The sequence below is a fragment of the Anthonomus grandis genome, chromosome 2 (assembly GCF_022605725.1).
Source record: "Anthonomus grandis grandis chromosome 2, icAntGran1.3, whole genome shotgun sequence".
NCBI classification, from domain to species: domain Eukaryota; kingdom Metazoa; phylum Arthropoda; class Insecta; order Coleoptera; family Curculionidae; genus Anthonomus; species Anthonomus grandis.
The window spans coordinates 4,504,062-4,518,196 of record NC_065547.1 but is presented as its reverse complement, the minus strand read 5'-3'; the positions used below and the strand labels follow the sequence as shown (position 1 = coordinate 4,518,196).

Below are 14,135 nucleotides of genomic sequence, written 5' to 3'. Positions count from 1 at the left end.
CCATAAATTCATACCAAAACAGTTTGAAGATTTATCACAGGAATGTAAATAGTAAACAATGTTTTTTTTACTTGAGGAGATAAATAGAGAAACTTTTTGTATAAAATATTTTAAATTAAATAGGTCTCGTTTGAAGCAGTTCGTTTTCGATTGTGGAGAAGCCTTTTTAGTATTAAAATGCCTCGAGGTATAAATTTATCTGAACAAATAAAAAAACTTATAATTAAGAAGCACAGTGAAACAAGTAACAATCGCTAGAGAACTTGATCTTCATAAAAGTGTCACTTGTAAACAAATCAAATTGTGGCAAACTACTGGCACTACTGCCAGCATCTCTAAGCCAGGTAGACCCAAAAAAACAACATCTGCAACTAACAAGCTAATTAGACGATGTTCTATAAGAAATCCATTTTTCTCCGCCGATGATGTAAAAAAGGCATATCCCAGCATTTCCCTTTCAGTTCGATCTATTCGAAGACGTTTATGTGACGCCAACTTAAAAGCCAGGAGATCGGTAAAAAAAACCTTTAATTTCAACGAAAAATAGACAAATTCGTTTAAGATTCGCAAAAGAACACTTACATTGTTCATTGTTTATTGCCACCGTAACTGTTACGAGTGTACCACGTTCTTGTGAGGTAATTGCACCCACTTGTTTCATGCCTCTTTTTGCTACAATTCGATTTGGTTTCTGGACTGTTGTCACACCAGTTTCGTCTACGTTGTAAATATTCTTTGCTTCAAATTTGTCTCGATCCGAAACTTTGGCAAGATTATTAAAAAATACAGAAACATTTGCACAATTGAAACCTGGCTATGCTGGTTGCTTGTGGTGCTCTTATTGATAAGTCACGGTGTCTTGACATAAAACTGTAAAACCAGTCTTCTCCTGCCATGCCGTTTTTAATCCAAGTGTCCGGTTTATCTATATCATATTTAATGGTTAATTCTAACGCAGTTCTCCGAATATCTTTGGTTGACAGACCTTGATAAATGTCTGCAGCTTTTTGTATGTACTTTACCATTTCGGTTTCTTGAAATTCATTAAAAACTTTATTTGCAGGTTTATAGTCCATTGTAACAGGTGGTTGACTTTCAGTACTCCCCGCACCTTCTTTCTTTCGCTTGTACAAAGACACATGAGAGATCCCAAATTGGTCGGCAGCTAAGCGTAGAGAACTTACATTTTTGAGCTCTACATATGCAGATTCATATAAAGATATATCTCGACTTGAACGATCAGTTTTCGGGAGTCTTTTACGGGGCATCTGAAATGAAATAAACTAATTAATTTACTAGATTAATGTCCTAACTAATGAAAGCTGACAAACAAACTAAACATACTACAGACTCAATTACAATTTATTTCATTTTAGAAATGAACGGCGGGGTCAGTTGAAACGTTACAAACGTCCCAGTTACAACTGACCCCAAACGACTTTTTTAAATAAATGACACCATATTTACTACAAACAAAATGAATTTCAATTTTAAACCAAAGAAAAATAAAGCTACTTTAATGGCCTAACTAATGAAAACCGACAAACTAACCAAATACACATACAGACTCGTTTACACATGCATAAGAAATATAGCATACTTACTTTGGATACGTGAAAACACAAAATCTCGCACTAGGTACGTATACTTTGTTTAATGGCCCGCGGCGTACTGCCAGAAAATGGTTGTCGATATTATGGTCTATATTACGCGCGCAATTTGTTTCTATCTTGTAGCGGAAGAAAGTTTTGATTGAAGATTTTGAGTTTTAACATTAAGTTATAGAGTCCAATATTATACCCAAATATTTGCATCAATATTTTAGCAGGTATTTCTGAACAATTAAATTAAGATATTTTAAAAACAGTGCTTTAAATGATAATTTTGAAAGCGTAACTTTTTTTTCCAAATTAAATGGAGAATCTAACAGTTGACTTCTTATAAAAAAATATTTTATCACCTCGCAGATTTGAGGCAAAAAAGGACCAAGTATGTTACGCCGCTGGCAATTTTCTTAAAAATTGGCTTCATCAGTAATTGATAATTCACTACAGTAACCTGCATGCGAAATTTAATTAAAATTGAGCTGGTAGTTTAAAAGTTATTATAAATAAACAATTAATTATTCTTAACTTTAACACCCTAAATCTTTGTTATTAAACATTTCTGAGGAAAATTGTATAATGAAAGTCTATTTCTTTTTAAATTCTCTATCACGTATTAGAATTGATGACGTTTAAACTGGACCACCATGTATAATATTATCTTTATTTATTGTATGTAGTTTAATAATAACAATTAAGTATACACATTTAATAAAATATCTCATCAACTCAATTTCATTTTGAGACTTAAAAAATAAATATATCTACAGAACCATTTAAGAAAAAACACACAGAATTTATCACTTTAGATTCATAATTTCAATACTGACGTGCATAAAAAACAATTTTTTCTTTTTAATACTTAAGAGCAAATTGATGTAATTCCGAACTAAATAATGCAAAAGTTTAACGATTTTCCTCTTTTTTTTTCCAGTGAAACAACTTTAACTTTAAAAAAATGTCGTCCTTCATCACGATTTACTTATTTATTAAATGTCAAAAAAAAATTCGATTTAATCAAAGTTTCTATTCCATTAAACAGCCAAAATTTCCAAAAAAAATATTTTTTCTGTATATATGATTTTTTTTTATATACGGTGTTTTCAATTAGAGATCTCTTGTAGGAAATGTGTACAACGTGTTTTATGGTCAATTTATTTATAATAACTGGAATAGAAGTTAAGGTTTTCTTTCTCACTTTTTGTATAACTCTGAGTATGTATTTAATAAACAGAAAGAAAACACTTTAAATGTTATATTATAGATCGTTCCTTTTCTTTCCCGTTTGTTAATTCATAATAAATGTTAAATTTAGAATTTTTGTTTGTTAAGTTTTATTTTTTTTCTCTCTCTGTTAACCTCTTATAGCTTATATATTTATATTGTTTGTTACGTTAGGTAATAGATATTTTTATATATATTTTATTATTGGATTTCGACGACAGGCTTGCCACTACTACAATTTTTCATGTTTTTAGACATACTATTATTGTGCCAATTTTTTTAAAAATATGTTGAGTGATTTTAATAAAAACTTATTTATCTGCCACCGCCTTTATGGGTTTCAATTGTTTTTCCCTAAGTCAAGTACCTTTTTTTTAAATCAACATTTAGATTTTTTTGGTATTATCAATGGTTTTTCCGTAATCAAAAAACATTTTTCAAATCGAGAATATTCGCATCGACAACGAATTTTTGGTATAACACAAAAAAGAAAATTCAAAAGCGCAACATTTTAATAATATCCATCGGAAAAACCATACCATAGTTTTTTCATTAACTATTTAAAGGAAATTTCGACAACAATAACGGAAACCTGCCAGAGCTGCCAGGAGAAAGTTTACCCATTGGAAAAGATCTCTATTCACGGCAATATTTACCATAAGGGTTGCTTTAAGTGTATGGAATGTTCCTGTGTACTGAGGTAAGTGTTTGAATAGGTAAATTAATTAATAATAGCCCAAGAACATCTGACTATTAGGTAAAACTTGATTTTAATAATGCTTGGTTAGAAAACGTGGCCAGAATGATCCTGTGTACCTGAAATGCTGCTTAACAGTTTATGAAAGACATTCGTTTTTATTATAATCGGGTTATTGATTACGATATTTTTTTTAGAGAAGTTTGCAAATTTCTTCTTAAAATTAACAAATTTTCAAATATATATTTTTTTTCTTTCTTCAGCTAGATTTTTGTCCCCACTACTTTAATAAAAAAATGCATTTAGGAGGGCATTTGGAGATTATTTCAGGAAACTAACGCAGCTTGAGGATTTACTTAAGTTTTAATGAATTTTTACGTTTTAGAAGTTTCTGGATTATTTTTTTAAGAAATTGAGGACAGGTTCAGATTTTTTAACGACTCAATTACATATGAATTTTGATGATTTTCAAGTTTCTTTAATTTTTCTAGGAAATAACGGGCAGTTTGAAGATTTACTGAATCAGTACAACTGAATTTTGATGATTTACCGATTTTTGGAATAATTTTTCATTGCTTCCAGATAATTGAAAGTAATTTAAGAATTTGCTTAATCAGTTTAAGTAAATTATTATGATTTTTAAGTTTCTGGAATAATTTATCAATTTTTCCAGGTAATTGAGACAGTTTCAAGGTTTACTCAATAAGTTTAAGTAAACTTTTAAGATTCTCAAGTTTCTTCATTAGTAATTAACAATTCACTACAATGACCTGCAACTGAACTTTAATTAAAATGAGTTGGCTACCAGCTCAAAAAATTGAGCTGGTAGTTTAAAAGTTATGATAAATAAACAAATAATTATTCATAACTTTAACACCCTGTATCTTTGGTATTAAACATTTCTGAGAAAAATTTTATAATGAATGTCTATTTCTTTTCAAATTCTCAATCACGTAATAAAATTATGACGTTTTAACTGGACCACCCTATAATGAATTATGAGGGTCCAACACAGAGCCCTGGGACACCCCATAAATCCATGTCAATTAGATCTGACTTGTTTTTTTTTATATTTTCATACTGTTTCCACTGACTAAGATAAGAGTCTTTATATTTTTATTTCTTAAATCAAAACCATACGTGTTCATTTTATGTATAAGTAACCTGGATGAGACGCAGTCAAACGCTTTTGTTAAATCATTCTGTTTTTTCAAAGCTTTGATTTATTATTTTTACTAGACTGTGTATAGAGCCAACTGTACTTCTGTAGGACCGAAAACCAAACTGGAATTTATAAATAAATTATTTGTTTCAAAATATTTTGTTATTTGTGATTGTCGTATTGTTTCTAGTACCTTACCAATACTAGGCATAATAGAAACGGGCATATAATTGAAAGGGTCGTTTCTATAGCTCTACTGGAACTACCCTAGAGCACTTCAGACTAATAGGATAAATTGACGGTTTTGCATTCATTAAATAGCAATAATCCAGTTTTTAAGGAAAATATCGACCTTCAGAGCTTGAACCTAAGCTGTGAACCAGATACCACAGATGTAAATAGCTCCGCACTAGCGGAGCTATTTACTTCTGTGCAAATTCCTTTGAAAGTCATGATTCACTTTAAATAATACATTTTCAGAATGGATTCTTACTCGTACAACCAAGGACTGTTGTACTGCACCCCCCACTTTAAAAGGCTCTTCATCTCGAAGGGAAACTATGACTCCGCCTTCGGATTGGATCAGCATAAAGAAAAATGGCAGAACGGCACCACAGTGGCGTAGAGAAATTTTATTTTATGAGAGAAATTACTGTAAATGTGATATGTAAGCCCCCGGACAATTGCCTTTCGAGTTTTAAATAAATAATTCGTTGTAGACGTTTTTATTCGTGCAAAACGATTATAAAGTTGCATATTTTATTTTTTTTTTAAGGAATACAGCCAAGTCTTTTGTGACGCGGTAATTGCAGGTTTGTTTTATATTGGGGTTCGATCATTTTATTGTCATCTTAAGGAGGCTCAAATGGGTTTTTATAATGGGAGTGATATGTTAAGAGTTGACTACGTTGTATTCATGTCTGGTAAAAAAGACAACAAACAACTACTACTATTTCTTCTCTTAAGAATTTTGAAAATTCTCTTCTCTTAATATATTAAGGGTAGGGGAATTATGGACAAAATGACATACAGTTTTCATATTGCTCCATAAAACTTTAATTCAAACAGTGAAGAAGGTCAAAGTATGTAACAAATATCTTTGACACATCAACTTTTCATGTAACAAAATATTTTGCAAATAATTGTAAAGGTATAAAAAGTTAAAAGCTAAACACTAAAATGTAACAGAAAACCATTTTGTCCATACTAAATGGACAAAATGACATGTTCTATGGATAAAATGACGTACACCAAAACTACTTTGAATCAGGAACACATAGTTCGCAAATTAACATTTTTGTCTTTTGAGGCACGTCGGCACAAATAGCATGAGCCCACTGTGAACATACCTTACATCGTAACCAGTTCTCACCAGGTTTCGAACGCGATAACAGGTCGTTGCGATATATACAAGGGCAATCGTCTTCGTCAATTTGCGTATGACTTGTGGATTCATCATCTTTGTCATTCTCATTGTAATCAAATACAGTTCTTGTAACCCTTCTCTTTTTTGTTTCATATTTGGCGTAGAAGTAAGGACTAAATGAGTTTGTTGCTTCTTTGGTCTTCTCTTTCCTTGACCTGCGGCATAGGTGATAAAACGAGCAAAGCATCTTTAGAGGGTCCAGGCTTCTCTTTATCACGGATTATTTCATCTGGTAGGGTAGAAGCAGTTTCATTATTATCAGATCTTGAGCTTGCTAATATCTCTATGGATATCGGTTCAGGAGTCATTATTGAAACATTTGTTGTCTCGGCAGGCTGAAACATGTATTCTGGAAAGATATCGGCCAAAGACCAGTGTTTTTATAAATCCTTGGCAAGCATTTTGCATGGTAGCGGATTTGCCATATGCCTGATTAAATAAATTCCCTATCTGCAGGTGAGTCACTACGCGGCCTGGATCAAGCTTTAACCACTTTGATATTTTCTGATTGAAGTAGGTTTTTAAAGGTCCATAAAAGCATATATCTAAAGGTTGCATCCGATAGGTGCAATGTGGTGGCAGACATAATATGACTATACCATTGTCTTTAGCATAATATGTCGGTGCTTCTAATCCTTTGTGACTAGCATGACCATCGAGGATGAGGAGAACCTTTTCACTAAGATTAGCCTTTGCATAGGTCCGGTGAAAAGTTGTGTGTATCCAACAGTTCTTGATATGCCCTAAAGAATTTCTCAACGTGCGGTTTATTAAACGCCTGAGCCCTAGCCGCTGAAGTCGGTTCTGGTTTGCGTACTGAAATATCTTTATTCCTATTTAAAAATCCGGTTAGCCATTCTTGTCCAGCTCTTTGTTTTTCTACATTGAAAATATGGGCAAATTTATTTTTTTCGGCCAACTGGAAAGCTAAGTTTTGAACGTCTTTACGAGTGAAACCAAAAAGTCGTGTTTCTAGTAATTTTAAATGATTAACTAGCTGTCTTTCAATTTCAGGGGGAAAAGTAGGTTTGAATCTGCCTAATCCTTTATCAGTGGCATTTAATGATTTGTTCTTTCCTAATGCATGCCGTCTAAGGGTCGCCTGAGGAACACCAAACGTCTTGGAGGCTAAAAGCCAACCCATTTTATTTTGCTGAACAGCCTCGATTGCATTTTTCATGGACAAGTCCCTCCAAGATTACCGATTGGTTTTTCTTTTATAGTCGCGCGGCATACTAGCACTGTTACCTGTAAGCGAATAAATATAATGATACTTTTTAGCGTGTTAAATTATAACGGACAAAATTACATACTATGTCATTTTGCCCCGATTACCATTATGTAATTTTGTCCATATTGAAAACGTAACAATTTAATATTGAAATTGTGCAATAAATGTTATGTATTTATCAAAGTAATGGATCCATGTCTTACAATACACAATAGGGCATTGATTTACAACAAAATCAATTGATTAAATAATGAAAACTTCGCCAAAAAATCGAAAAACAAATTCAGACGTGGAAAATTTTCGAACACCATATACGTTCACTATACGACTGCCTCCGCCTAACTAAATTTTGAATATTGCCCTGCCCGACTGCCCGCTTCGCAGGTGATCTTCTTATTCATGGCATTGCATCCGGGCGTACCCTGGCGTGGGTGTTGCCCTTTTCGTGGCTTGCTGTCACATGTCAGCTAATGGACTTTGGGCAGGCATCTTTTTGTTTATGGCTCTGCTTCCTGAGCAAAGGGGGGATAGGGGGAGAGACAGGAATAACAATGGAGAGGGCGGGAGAGGTGTGTGTGTGGAAGGATTGGAGTGCGAAACTGCGAAGGCCGGGTTACTGCCTTCGCAGCTGTTAAAGGGCAAGAGAGTAATACTTTTTATTTTATTTTATTATTATTTTATATTAAATTAAATCGCAGGTGATCGCCAATCGTTTGGAGCACGTGACATACTAGTCGGTAGGGTGGTAAATGGCGCGAATTATGAAATAATGGTGTAATAATAAAATAATATATGTCATTTTGTCCATATATGTTATTTTGTCCGTAGTTCCCCTGAATGTGCCCCAGACAGAGGTTAGACCACGTCCTAAATTAGGCCACGTTGCCGTGTTGTGACATTTTTAATAAATTTTTTTTTGTACTTGCGAATAATGAATATTTTTGAGAAGTATCCATGAATATTATAAATTTCGATCGTTCTGATTCCTGGTTGAAAATCAAATTAAGTTTTTAAAAATTAAAATATGCCTATCGACATAGTACTCGTTTTTAGATATTTTTGTCCAAGTAATCCAAGGATGAAATCAAATTTTTGGTACCACTGATGTTTTTCTAAAACTGAAAATTTTGTTTAAAAATTAAAATTAATACATCGACTTATTTATCGAATATTCATTTTTAAATTATTGTTTCCACAGAATTTAATGAAACACTCAGATTTTTAATATATCTAAACCCTGGGTCTAAAATCAAAACTTTTATACAAGCTTAGATAAACCGATCGACATGGTACTCGTTTTTAGCTATTTTTACCCATGTAATCCAATGTTAATATCAGTTATTTGGTACCACTGATGATTAAAAATGCAAATTAGTCTATTGACTAACATGATACTCATTATCGGCTAATATTTTCCAACTTATCCACGTTCGCTGCCAAAATTTTTTTTAACAACATTCTAAAAAACCGAAGAATTTTTTTTTTTTAAAACGTTCAAGAATCTGTCACGATTCATCTGTCACTTAGACAGATTTGTGACATTGGCAGTGACATGATCCCATGACGCAAGGATTGCGTCATCGGCTTGGTGCAAAAAATTTACCTCGGAAAAGCCGACGTCGCCACACGTGCGTCATGGTTACTTAAAAAAATATTTTTATTTTTTGAATTTTTTTTATTATTGACATATAAGCACTTACTAATATAAAACAAAAGACAGAAATGCTAAAAAATAATAACTAATATAAAAAACACCAAATACTTATTTTTTTAAATTTATTTACGATTGTGAAAATTTTTAAAACAGTCTCCTAAGCAAATTCCAGGGGTATCTGGGCAGGTTGGACAGTATACCGTATCTTTTCTAATTTTGTGAACGTAACACATTCTGCATCTTTTTCTAATTTGCTTTTCATTTCCATTAAGATGTTGCTGGCAACATTGCTTTTAACCTGTTTAATGGTTTTTTTGCTTCAGAAAGAAGTTGTTTTACAAGAGTATTTCGAAAATCATAATAATCGAGTTTTCTTTTAGAAGAATATCTATTATACAAAAGAAAACTATTTAATGTGGCAATTGACAAAAAGTGGACAAACAACTTCTTATACCATCTTAGAGTTTTTCTTTCGGAACAATAATAAGACAGCATTTGGTCTTGACGGTCTATACCTGACATATTTTTATTATATTCTATTATTGCCTTAGGTTTTAGTTTTCTTTCACCTCTTCTATTTTCGACATATTCCAAAAAAATTACCGGCAAACTCCGTTGAAATAAACAAAACTTCTCTTTTATCTAGCCACTTTCCAATCACTATATTTTCAGAACATTTTGTTAGTACTCCCCCTTCTTGAGTTGAGCTTTGCCTCAACTACATCTTTGGGATTTTCTTTCCTATCTTTTCTTAGCGTTCCAGTGACAAAAGCCTTGCATTGTAATAGTTCTTTGGCAAGGGTATAACTATTGTAAAAATTGTCAAGAAACACACTATGCCCCTTGTCTAAATAGTTTTGCATCAATGCCGATACAATATTTGTAGCATATCCTTTCCCTGACATATCATCTTCTGCACCAGTGTATACTCTAACTTTTAAAACTAGCCCGTTAGGTTCGCTCAGGATATATAATTTCATTCCATACTTGTGTCTCTTGTTTTTAATATACTGGCGAAACCGCAATCGTCCTCGCCATGACACCATTGACTCGTCCAGGGATAAATGTTTAGCAGGATAATAAATTTCATCCATTTTGCTATTTAGAAAATCTTGAATATATTTTATTTTATGCAAACGATCCCCAAATTCAGCTTCTCCTCTATTGGGATTTTTTGAAAAATGCAAACAACGCATTATGATCAAAAATCTATTTCGGCTCATATAGTGTGTAAAAAAAAGCAAGTTGTAAAGCTGATCTGTCTTCCAATAGTCCTGGGTTCTCTTTATTTGGATGTGACCCATATGAAGCAGCAAAGCAAAGAAAATGTTGAGTTCGCAAACCGTAAGTGGTTTCCAAGTCGTAATTCGGGATTTTTCACTAGTTTTATCACTTAGAACAAGTTCTTCCGCATATCGATTCGTTTTGTCTACGATATGTAGCAAAAGTTCGTCCGTAAATAATAAATTAAAAAATCCATAAACATAGTCGTCTAGTACATCTACTTGTAGGCCAGAATTACCTGAGAATGGATTTTTATTCAAGCAAAGTGTGTCAGTCCAACCAATAGTCGGCAAATTATCGTCGCTTTGTACTGCAGCAAGAGAGGCAGGCAGTTGAAAATTTACCTCGTCCGGCCCTGAACTTTCGTCATTATTGGAAGGCTCATATTCACTGCCACTATCCATGAATGGTCCTTGCTCACTTTCTGAATCGTTAGCGTACTTCAGCAGTTCATCATACCTTAGAGGTCTCCTTCTTTCCCAATCACTACGTAATTTTTTCGGGCCTGAAGGCCCCGGAATTTCGTTATCCATAACACTCTAACTTGACAAAAATTCCCAAAACCAACAATGCAAAAACACGTGCTTAACGGCGCCAAAATTGCCGACGTGAGCGCAACAGTCTGCCTCAAAAGCCAGAATATTACTGTCTGTCATAGAGTAATTAAAAGTATGTTAAAAAGTTTAATATTCATTTCTCTATGCTGTCTGTTTAAAATTATAATTGCACTGGAGGCAAATGTCTCGTCATCGGGAGTGTGCCATAAGTGTGCATATGCGGTGGGAGAAGGCCATAACGCAACATATGCGTCATTGGCAGCGAACGAGTTAAATCAGATTTTTGGTACCACTGATGCTTTTCCTGAAATGATTATTTTTTTATTAAAACAAAACCATTGACGTGGCACTCGTTTTTAACTATTTTTGTCTACGTAATCCAATGGTGAAGTCCAATGGTTTTCCTGAAATTTAACATTTTGCTTGAATATTTAAATTAACTCATCGATATGGTACTCATTTTCAGTTAATTCTTCCTAATTAATCCATTGATAATACCAATTTTTTGGTACTTTCGATAGTTTTCTTGAAATTGAAAGTTTTGTTCAAAAATTGGAATAAACGGATCGACATGATACTCGTTTCTAGCTAGTTTCGTCCAAGTAATCCAATGGCTAGATCAGATTTTTTAGATGATGTTTTTTCAGTTAAGTATAGTTTTTCTATAATTCTATAACAAAATTTTGTTTAAATATAAAAATTAACTGATCGACGTGTATTCGTTTTCAGTTAATTTTTTCCCAAATCACTGATGATTTTCCTAAAATTGAAAATAATGTTGTTTAAAAATTCAAATTAATATATCGATTTGGTACTCATTTTTTCTTAATATTTCTTTCATAAAAATTAAAATAAAAATAGATAAACCTATCAGCATAATACTCATTTGTAGCTAATTTTTCCCATCTAATCCAATAGTTAAATCAGATTTTTGTACCACTGATAGTTTTCCTGCAATTAAATTTTTTTTATATTTAAATAAATTCATTACCAATGTATTCATTTTCAGGTCACTTTTTCTACAGAATTTAATAGAATACTCAGTTTTTTGGTATCTTTACCCCTTGGCCTAAAACCGAAAAAAAACTTTGTTAACAATTAAATGAAACCCATTGACAACAAAAAAATATCTCTCCTCTTAAGATATTAAGGGTAGATGTATCCCGGGCAAAGTTTAGACCACGCCCTAAAACAAACCACGTTGCCATACTGTGAAACTTTTGTTACTTGTGACTAATGAATAAAATTGTTTTCGGATCACAGGGATTTAAAAGAAAATCGTAAAATTTGGTATCGGTAACTCCTGGCCTAAAAACACTTTTATAATTCCTCGCGAAGAACAACTAGTTTAATGCAACAAAAATCACACTGTATATTTGAACTAAAGATGACAATAAAATGGTCGAAACTTTTTACTGGTAAACTTATTTAACTTACCTTAACCTAAACGTTATATTTATATATGTGTGTGTGATTGTGACAGTTTTTTTTATATAATTTTTTTACCATATTTTATTGTAGCGTGATTTTTATATACATACGAATAAAGCCTTATATTATATACAAATAGTACTTATATACATAGTTTTTCATTTTGTTATAAATAAAACTACGGTAATTGTATAAACGTTGGTTTTTTTTTAAATTTCGTTCGTGTCACAATATAACGACAACAATATTTATCGTTTAACATTAATAATTCGTCATAAATAAGTCTATAAACACGATATTTATTTATTTTTTTTGTAACCTACATGAATTCGTTTAAATGCATTTTTTATTAATAAATAACGTACAGTATGACATTTCTTATGGTGATTTTCGATAATTAAAAGGTAAAAATTACTTTGTTTGAGCTTTTTGTACTGCGGAACTTTGGGGGTGTTATAAATTCAAGGGTCAACATTTAACCAAATTTTGGGGTTAATTTTTAAGAAAGTTGTTGGTATTAGTCTAACAATACCAAATTTTCTAGTCTCCTATTGACTTCTTTGAAAAAAAATATATTGGTTTATTTTCATTTTTTTAATAATCAAAATATTTTTACTTATTACTTACTATACATTATTTTTTTCCGAACCTCAAGGGAAATTTATAGAAACTACCATCCAATTTATAACACCCTCTATATATATATATATTAATAAGAACTCCATAACTATATTTTATCACATACAACACGGAAGTATTACAACATGTATTACAAATTGGCACAAAATAACATTTACAGGGCGGCCAAATAAACTTTCCTTAATAATAATGATAATAACGTTTATTAGGCTAGTAAAACTATGGGTCCAACCCGGAACAAATTTGGGACAAGCTGAAATTGTCAGGATACCTTCTGTAGTGTGTCGACAATGTTTCCTAAGAAATCGCATGGGCCGTACTCGCTCAATAGGGCTTTAAACTAAAAAAAACGTGCTTTTTTATTATTTTTCAAAAATATCTAAGAAACTATTATCTTTTTTAAAAATCTACAAGGAAACAAAATTATTGCCAATAAAAATACCTACAAAATGGTTTTTTGTTTTTTAAAATCGGCCTAAAAACAAAAAAGTTATGGGCTTATAAAAATTGGGCCGATTGGGCTTGGATTCTATTAAACTGCTTTTGGTAAATTCGACTTTATTAACGCTGGCAAATTAATTGGATGTTTTTTATAACAAAAATATGGTAGTGGTCATAAAAAACCAGTGTGGAAATTTGTATACAAATCACTAGGTATGATTTAATATTTTAGGTAAAGCGTTAAATGCAAAAATAGGTAAATAATACTATGCTAAAATGTGCTGCTACTTACTCGTTTAATAATAATCTCAAATAATATTAAAAAAAAAAAACAGAAACATCTATAAAACTAAAGTCTGTATAGCGACTAAATGACACTTTTTAGAGTTAGGCCAGTTGTATTTATTATTAAATTTGATACCAAACACAGTAATCGTGTCATACAGTCATAAACAAAAAGTATACTTACTTTATTTAAACTAATTTTAATAAAAGAAAAAGAAATTATTCTATACATTCATCATTTTCAACAAAAGACACATTTGTTGCATTGTCACAATACTGTCCAATGCAAATTGTACAGCTTGATGAACATTTAATTCCTACCTTTTTGCAGTTACACGTTTTGGAGCATACTGACTTGCATCCACAAAATAATAATTTTATAATAAAATCGGGAGCGATGTCCTTACTGTTTCTTTGTGGGTCTAAGTAACCGTCCTTTTCCACCCAACCCCACTCTCTTGGATCTAAATTATTTCCCAACCATGACTGCACCTGAAGGT

At 32.1% G+C, this 14,135-nt stretch overlaps 1 protein-coding gene across 3 annotated transcripts in view; it reads left to right on the top strand.

The window, feature by feature from the left end:
- The window catches only part of LOC126750068 (uncharacterized), a 133,667-nt gene extending 128,262 nt beyond the window's left edge, over nucleotides 1-5,405 (top strand). For all 3 annotated transcript variants that reach the window (XM_050459566.1, XM_050459567.1, XM_050459565.1), the window contains 2 exons: nucleotides 3,395-3,528; nucleotides 5,168-5,405. In XM_050459566.1, coding sequence (XP_050315523.1) covers nucleotides 3,395-3,528; nucleotides 5,168-5,312 — 279 coding nt within the window. In that variant the 3' untranslated portion in view covers nucleotides 5,313-5,405. The remainder of the gene's footprint in view (nucleotides 1-3,394; nucleotides 3,529-5,167) is intronic.
- The last annotated feature ends 8,730 nt before the right edge of the window (nucleotides 5,406-14,135 follow it).